The 9,481-nt window shown below is 38.5% G+C and overlaps 1 protein-coding gene across 1 annotated transcript; it reads right to left on the bottom strand.

Annotated features, from left to right (window-relative positions):
* Window positions 1–6,883: 6,883 nt before the first annotated feature.
* On the bottom strand, window positions 6,884–9,258 carry LOC143303917 (putative fatty acyl-CoA reductase CG5065). Its single transcript, XM_076626108.1, has 7 exons — window positions 9,013–9,258; window positions 8,602–8,918; window positions 8,255–8,502; window positions 7,848–8,031; window positions 7,381–7,566; window positions 7,034–7,288; window positions 6,884–6,962 (listed from the first exon to the last, which is right to left on the bottom strand). Exons 1-7 carry the CDS (start codon window positions 9,256–9,258, stop codon window positions 6,884–6,886), a joined length of 1,515 nt encoding a protein of 504 aa, XP_076482223.1.
* Window positions 9,259–9,481: the final 223 nt, after the last annotated feature.

Below are 9,481 nucleotides of genomic sequence, written 5' to 3'. Positions count from 1 at the left end.
CGGGGAATACCTGTGTTACGTTTTTGTTTGGTTCGTTTTGGTTGTGTTGCCGTCAATTTTTGAACTTAGATTAAATTGTAGCGTTGTCTGATGTTTAATGCGATTGGCAATTAAACTCCACGTTTTAGCTAACCTGCTACGCGCAGGAGTACTGGCACGGGAGAGGATCAAAGTTGGTGAAAATAAATGTTCGGTTAATCCTATTATATTATTAGACAAATATTCTTCACAACAAATGTTTATTCGTATTCTAATTGGATATTGACAGAATTGTCGTTGAGATTTCGAATACTCGAAGTTGCAATCGTTCGCAATATTTTTTTACTCTTATTAATTACAAGATTTTAATTTGATTGATTTTCAATAATTTACAAATTGACAAATATAAACACGTTGATTAACAAAACTGACAAGAACTGGGAAGTAAGGATCAAAGAACTAAAAGCTAAAGAACTAAAGAGCTAAAGAACTTAAGAACTGAGAGCAAAAACTAAGAGCTAAAGGAACTAAGAGCTGAAAAGCTAAGGAACTAAAGAATTGAAAGGCAAAGGAACTGAGAAATTAAGAGCTAAAGGAATTGAGAACTAATCGCTATGAACAAAGAAATTACTCGCCAAGAATTGGGGAACTGATCGCCAAGAACCAAGGAATTAATCACCAAGAACTGAATTATTTTTCTCTCTTCTATGTCGCTATGCTTATCTATATTTAGGTCTACCGTGGAGGGGTCGTCATGCGACGGGTTATTCCGTGGGGGTTGTGAGGCTCGAATTTGGTTTCTATACAAATTGTTAAAGTTTATTTGAATCTCAAATTGAGACGCTCACTCGCGCTATTGGTAGTTTTAGTCTACGTTACGGCGCGTGCGCAGCGCGGGACGTGACACCTGAATAAAATCGGAAGAGAGGTAACGTGCACCTGTTAGCACTGCGGTGTGGGCGAGGACACGGCCCAGCACACGTTGGAATTTTGTCCGGCGTGGGAGGTCCCACGTCGTATTCTACGGCTGATGATTGGCGGAAGTTTAGACCCCTCGTCAGTTGTGAAAGTGACACTGAGGGGGCGGCAGGAGCTCGTCACAGTACGCTCATATTGCGAAAGCGTAATGCTCGTAAAGGAACGAACAGAGCGGGAGAGGGTGAGAACATCCCACCCTTGCAGGGTTCCGCGCCGAAGGACGACCCTACGCCGTCCTAGATGGTCATAGAAGCCGACACGCCGAGGAGGATCTGGACCTCCTCAGACCTGCACGACTGCCCAGGAGATAGCGTAGAGAGATGTGGTCCCTCCCAATACCCGAACTAACCAAGGAACGACTCCCTCAGTCAGGAGAAGACACAGAAGTGCGCCGGCAGTAATTCGAAATGGGTCCCTGCCATTCCAGCTGAGCGTCGGGCGGTCCACCGTGGAGTTTTAGTTGGTATAGTTCGATATTACCCGCCGCTTCCAAGCGGGGGGGGGGGTGTGTGGCTATGAGGATTTCTCCACGTATAAAAAAAATGTTTGAGTAAGTGAAATCACAAAATGAACTTCATCCAGATCGTAATGACTGAATCGTATGACCTAATGAAACATATTTTCTCGGAGCAAATAATCAAGATGAGGGAACACGCCCACAATCAGCGCGAAATGAAAGCGAACTTTAAATACAGGTTCCATCAGACGTTCTATTTCCTTACAACATTACAGGTAGTTAAAACTTTATTTATTATTGTTTAAAAATTTGTATTTGTTATTATGAAAAAACGAAATCATCCTTAGATATTACTTTTTCGTATTTAGTTTTCCAAAATCACTGCTTAATTTAAATTGCAGTTAGCCGTGTTTTGCCTCGGAAATTTAAATTAATTAAACGCACAGTAATTTTAATATACTTTTAAGTTTATTTCTAATCTCTTTATAGTATTGTCATTTTTCGTGATTGATATTTATTTAATCGATACTGTTACGCTCCGAGGTTTACCATAGACCGTATTCGTAACCGTCGCTCGTGGTACTACAGTGTCGCAGACAGATCGTCTTATATGACCGACGAAAAACATACAATGTAGCGACAAGCGCATATTTGTCATCAAGCAGCGAGTTCTAGAAACGTCGATTCTCCTTCGGTCCGTTATTTCATCTCCACAAAGAAGGGGCATACGTGATCATAGGCGCGAACGGTGGCGTGACCCGAGCGTAGTGGGGCTCGTCTCGGAATAAGAAAAGACAAAGAAAAATATCGAAGGGCAATCAGTATCATTTGAGGATCGAAACGTTATGTATCGAGAGGTTCAGACGAATAAAATTGAAGTCGTTTAGTCTAACGAATATATCCAGAAATATAATAAAGTTGGGTCGAATTGCTAACAAACTAATTGTATAATCGTTAAATAATTTGTGACGTGCTCATTATAATATTAAATATTGATAAATATACAAGTTTATATTAACCCTGTTAATTCAGTGTTAAATTCATTTGAACCACCGCTGCTATCTTAATCGAAACAGGGGAACAACTAATTCGCGGCGTCGATTATCCGAATCGTAACGAGAATTCGCGCCTCTCTGTAACGCGCTTTCCTCGCGATCGCGTTCCCCGCGGACGGTCGTAACAGATACAACAATTATTCAAACATGGCAGATCTATTTTTTCTCCAATTAATATTTTATCGCCATATTTTTAAGTCATTATATTTAAATAAATAGATTCATTACCGTAGCTTGGTACAATTGTTAGGATTTGTTGTAATCGCTCGATATAATTCCAGAAACTGAGTATCCTAAATCTTTTATTCTAACCCCTTTAGGTGGTAGATCTCCCAAAGTTCCCGAGCCGGTTCATCGTTTCAGACCAGGTGACAAAGATGTTATTGCCGCGATGGGCTCTCTTATTTACTCTTATTCTATCGTCTTCTTTTTCTCTCTTCGATCTTTTCTTGCGCAAGCCTGGACTTCATTATTTTATTACATAAAGCCTGGAACTTAGTCCAGTTGTTCTCTTTCTTCACCAGTAGCCTGATCAAATTGTCAATTGTTATTGATGTGCCGAAGGTGATGCTCCCATTCGGTCCTTTCCCTTATCCGCCTGGGGCAGTGGAACAGCGCATGTTCGGCATCGTCACTATCACCATTGCAGTCCTTCCTGATCATCCTTCGGTACATTTAGTGTCTGCCGCCGTAGCAGCTCTAGTTACAGGTCCATACCTTGGCGAAGTGACCATACCGGACCTGGGCACCCCTAGTTACATCTCCTCTTTCCCATTGGGGGGGTACACTTTTTTAAGTTCGGAGACACATGTCGTTTCCAGAATAGTCTGTAAACATTCCCCACGCGCTTCCTCGTCGCCCGTATTATCAATAAATAACTTCTTATAATTGTCATTAAAAGTTAAAACAAATTTGTCCATATCGGCGTCCCTCGACCTTTTAATCATAAAATTATGTAAGACGTATCTGTGGTCCGATGCCTACCAGACCTTCGGCAACTTTCCACCTGCATATTTCTTAGCCAATCCCTCGTTGGTACTAATAATGTCGAGGAAACTTTTCCTTCCGTTTTTACAAAATGTATGATCTTCGTTCATCTTGATCAGGACGATCACATTGTTCGCGAACATGTTCAGGAGACTAGTTCCCCTACCATTTCATTTCATTTACATTTACATGGCCTCCCTATGCGGTTGCCTTTGAGTTAAAATCTCCGGCGATCATCGTTGCTGGTTAACTCCTCTTGGTCGCCTGAATCAAAGTGTCCAACTCCTGTTAAACTGTTCCATATTCACATTGGGGGAGGAATAACCCCCAATGCAAAACACGTTGTCCACGCTGACTCCTACGATTCCACATCTAGCGACTAATCTCTGGTTGTTTCCCTCTGAAGAGCGTCACCCACAACGACGCATCGCCCTTATCGTCATTGTACCAATATGTCTGCTGCCTATAAGGCTCCGATATGAATATAACGTCTACTCCAGCTTCGCAGACATACTGGCACATCAATTCGTGTGCAAGCCTCCACCTATTCAAGTTAATTATTGAAATCCTTATCTTCCGCTAGGATTGCCTCTCTTCGTCCTCTCTTTTACTACACGGCACTCCTGGGACCGGTAATGTGTCTCAGGTTATTCCTATTTTCCTTCAGGCAGATAGCACACCTTGGTTCCTTCGTGCATTGGTTTATGGTGTCGTCCCTGTCTTCACATCGTCTGCACAATTCTCTACCAGGGCTCGCTACCATACACCTGGCCGCAGTATGCCCCAGCATGTGACACTTATAGCATCTTACTACGTTGGGCAGAATCCTCGCCGACGCAATCGTCAATCCCGTTTTAATCTTGATCGTCGGTCTGTCCCAGGGAGCAGTACTCGCAGACAGCACAACCACCGTCTGCTGGGTTCCCCACGGCGTCATGCTTAGGGGCTTCACCTCTATCCATCTCCTCTTCCTTTAAGTTCAGTTCAGTGGATATGTTCTCCGCCAATACTTCAATTCCAAGAGAACAATTTCACCTCCTCTTTTGGTTCACAACGCCCTCTTATTCACTAGAACCTTCTCCATTTCCTCCGCTTTGGCTCCTTTCCTGAGGTTGCTAGTACCTCTGGTCGATCAACTCCGCTTGAGAGTTAATTTCCATTTCGATGTTTTGCCCCACCTTCCCCTTTAGTAATTCCTTGGCACTCTCCCTTTTGTCGACCGGAATCAACGATGCTATTTAGAATCTCTTCTCTGTATCGCAATCGATCGCATGATGCCCGGTCGCTTTTTCCGAGCGAGAGACGGCCTTCGGACCGACCGTCCTCTCCTCGTTCCTCGCCCAGTCGTGTGACGATCGTCGGGGCGACCCTGGGGAGGTACCACTCGTCGAACTGACGGGGCTTGGGGCCTCCGAAACCCCTTGAGCCGTACTTTTATCCTTCCGTGTCACTCTATCCATATTTTTTTATAACTTAAGAATAGACTATTACAATAGTCCATTACAATAGGACATTATCATGTCCAGTTACGTTGCCGATGTTGTCATATTGTCGTTATTCTGTTTCCATTGTCCGTATAATCTTGCCAGGTTCGTATATTGCGTATCATCCAATAACTCCTTTAACCTCACTTTTATTGGCGTCGATGTGTGTACATCATCATATGTGTGTACATTCCTTAATTTTACCAGTTCGCTTACCGCTTCATCATGTATATAATTGCATAAAACTAACATAATTATTTACATATCTCTCTTATTTAACTGTCATCTTCATCTTGATGTTGTTGTTATGTTACCAATTAACATTAACTTAACTATATACCATTGACGGTATTCAGCAAAACGAAAACAAACAAAATAAAACAAAATGAACAGTCTTAATCTGTTGAGACATTGTTATTAGAGGCTCGTATAATCCCTCACTTTTATTAGTCATAGCTAAATTCTATTTACTTTCCTTTTCGTTCATAATTTGACTTTATATGACTCTGACCCAAATAACCTTATTTAACGACCATTTTAAATAATACTTATCGTTATCTATACTTTATATGTATGTATATGTCTTATATCCCTTATATACTTAAAAGCTATACTACCAACATTTTGGCAATTATCCATTTAATAATTAATTTATAATTAATTAATTTCTGATAAATGGCTCCTGACGAAAATACTGTCAATAAACCCGGCCCTTCAAACGTACTTTCCAATTATTTATCATGACGCCTAATACTCATATGGTAATAAATACCACATGTGAGTAATATTCTTTCTTAATTTATCAAATTATTCAATATTGAAATATATTCATCAGCTTCTATACTTTCAATATTACAATTACTTAATTTATTTTAGGTTTAAAGGCGACGATGTGTAGTACAACCACCAGTATCATTTATTAAGATTCTATCGTATTGCAACACTATGAGAGTGAGGATATGGATCAGCATAAACTTATACACTATACTTGTACTTATACTTATACCTTTATTTATTTAAATTTTTCTATTACAAATTCATCCACTTGTTCTTCTATCAGTCAACCTCAACATATGTAAACAATTTGTTTACAAGTTTACCTAGCGTAGGAAAATCACAAACGCGCTGTTGTGGCCGGACTGTTTCCAGATAAATCGTAATAAAAATAGCCATACTCACATAAAAACCGCGTACGCATTACGAATTTATGAGCTGTTGATAAATGTGGCAATACGCTGTCTTGTATGAATCACACACAATTTCTGTACAAATCATTGATCACTTATATTGCGATATTCACATACATACACATGAAATAAAACCCTACATCCTATGTATATCTAACTTAAATAGAAACCTATCTACTACTTATTATGTGAAATAATATTTTATCCAGCATGAATGCCACATCTAGTTTCTATTTCTTTGACTGTATCATATATTTTAACGCCGATTGGTCAAGCAACTACAAGGTTCATGAGCAAACAACTTGAGAACCAAAGTGAGCCTTTAGAGCAATTGAAGGATTCTTAAAAATGATTTACTTTAGCACTATTATATTTTAAAATATATTTATTTTCTACCATCATTGTTTATTGCTCAGTAGACTTTCCAATAGTAAATTATTATTGTCAACGAATAACTATCTCGTAACTTTTGTTTGGATAGAGGATTTTGTCATTATAATGTTGTCCTTATAATGCAAAAATGTTCATATTCAGTGAGCAGATGAATTGCTTACAGCTCTGAAATCATGTGCGTATAAATAACTGCATTCTTATTAAAATATTATAGAAAAAACAAGCAATGTCATAAATGGATTTCTTTAGAAAGGAGACGAGTGAAAAGGCAAAATGAAGAGGATATGAGGATGTTGAATCCCCTCTTCATAAAATTGTATTTATATTCTTTTGGTTTAGACAGAAAAAATAAGGTTCGAATAGTCAGTACACGATACGGTATACTATCCATAGTAAGATCATTATACCGGATATTTTAGTGATCTGGTGTATCCAGTACAACCTGAAATAACCGAAAATAAATGTATTTAGATTAGTTCCTATTTTTTTATACGAAGATACTTTTATATGCACCTTGATAACCGTTGTCGGGCTGCTGACTTAAACTCTTGTTTCAGAATAAATTTCCTAATTCCCATCAGGTAAATTGCAACGTACTTCCCCCAATCCATATCCCGTAAATCTAGTTTGACCATATCGCCGTCGTTCAACATTTTCACTTTTCTCACTAAGTCAGAACAGTTATCCCTTTGGAAAGTCCATTCGTGCATGACAAAATATGCTATCATTGTAAACAGCTTATTGCCATTTAGGAGAAGTTTCATCATTCTGAAATATCAGTTTTACTTTTATTATAGATGAAGACAGAGATTTCCCCAGAAACATTTTTCTCGTTGCATGAGAATCGATAGAATACTCACATTGGTTTACTACCTCGGAGTCTTAAAAATATATCTATGACGAACGCAGGCAAAACATGCGGAATTATACTCCGAACCTGGTAAATATATCTATTAGCTATCATTGGACAACCCGGGTACCATAGCGTATCGTTCAGTGGCGTTTCTGTGCTACATTTCACAATGGCATTTCTCATCTGACCCCATCTTGCCAATTGAAACAATTACATTGTATTATTAATTAATTGAAATACGCTTAAAGTAAAGTTTATTGTTATCCGAGTATCTCAGCAAATATTATACAATCTAAATAAGTATTACATTACATCACTATCTTCTTAAATTAACGTATTGAAATCAAAATTGGACTTTCGTATTCTACGTTTGTGTGCGCTTCCATTGTCCACCTTACTTAAATAAACTGAAACTTATGGAATACTCTAACAATCGAATTACATTAGTAGAAAAAAATTCGTAATAAAAATTACTTAAAAGGGCATGCGTTACTCGTGCAGTTGTAAACTTTAACTTCATGATCTCTATGTAACGTGACATGCCATGCAGTACATATTATCATGTCGACTACGAAATCCACAGGCACTATATCCGATATTGCATCTCTCCTACCTCGTATCGCTGTTGCACATCCTCTGCTGATTAGCAGAAAGGTACCTGGTAACATAAAATTGGAATAATTTAGAAACTATTTGTGATTTGTGATTAGCAGAAATGCAGCACTCGCAATTGTATTATAGTTCAAAACAAATTTGAACTATAATAATGATAATCTAGTGGAAAGCCTTTCATCTAGCCGCTCACAAACTAAGCAATTAACTCCAATCTTGTGAAATGTAAGGGATATTGAATTACTATTGAAAAATATCTATTAAAATACCTGTAAATCCAGAAATATTCTCTATCCAACCAGGACATGGTTCTTCCAGAGAAGCACCAATTATGCTTGGCCGCACTATCGCAACTGGTAGACCTTTGCACTTGCTTGCTACAATCTGCTCTGCTAAATTCTTACTGAATGTGTATGTGTTTGGATAAGTTTTTAAAATCTTTTTTTCTATTTCGGTGATGGACGTTTTGTCGAATTTGTCACACATATCGATCACCTCTGAAGGTTTCAAACTCGTGCTGCAAAATCAATAATATGTGAACATATTCTTCACGCTATAATTATGAATATAATATTCGTAAATCATGGAACAACGTTTACGTATAACTTATTCTTACGTATAAACTTTTTCCTCAATCTCATGTAGATTCGCATTACTATAGGCGGTGCTAACGTGGACGAAGCTAATCGGGTGCATCAGTTCGTTCCAAAGTTCGATGACGCGAGTAGTACCTTTCGTATTCACATTAATAGCCACGTGTAACGGCTCGTTGAATCTCACAGTGGCCGCGACGTGAAACACTATGTTTACTTTCTCTAACAACAGATTTCTATCTTCTCGCGAAAGACCTAAATCTGGCAGACTCACGTCACCTTTCACGGGATAAACTTTGCTCAAAACTGAGGGATGTTTTGCTTTGATGTCATCGTAGATCTGAGGACGAAAAAATACCAGCTCAATTCCAGAAAAGAAAGTTAATCAATTTGGCTCCTTGAATATTGAAAGGAACAAGTATATATTTACGAACGGGATCATCAATGAGCTTCTTAAATCGTTGTTCTATGGTTTCGTTAATTTTTGGACGAATTAGTATGAAAATGGTAGCGATGTGTGGACACATGCGGATCAGTTTTTCCAGAAGAGCTTTTCCAAGGAAACCGGTTGCTCCAGTTACAAAGATCCCATTACTGGCGTAGAATTTCTCGAGAGAATTCGTCTTATTCAAACCTTTAGTGCTCCGATTTTCATTTGTTTCTTCATTGACTGTATCCATGTTTCAGAATCTTCGCACTTTCTGTCCCAATATTTGCCATAGAGTAACAAATAGTAAGTGGAAAAACTGTTAAGATAATGTACAAAATTTGTTATAGCTGAGATTTTTTTACATATTATTTTCCAAAGAAATCCATAGTTAATCTTCACAAAGAGAAACATAATCCACCAATAATGGTTTCGTTTTCAACGAATCAAAAAATTGCGTTATGTCAATGGCGCTT

The sequence above is a fragment of the Bombus vancouverensis genome, chromosome 17 (genome assembly GCF_051014615.1).
Source record: "Bombus vancouverensis nearcticus chromosome 17, iyBomVanc1_principal, whole genome shotgun sequence".
Taxonomy (NCBI): Eukaryota; Metazoa; Arthropoda; class Insecta; order Hymenoptera; family Apidae; genus Bombus; species Bombus vancouverensis.
The sequence above is the reverse complement of the archived record's forward strand: the minus strand, read 5'-3'. Positions and strand labels throughout refer to the sequence as shown.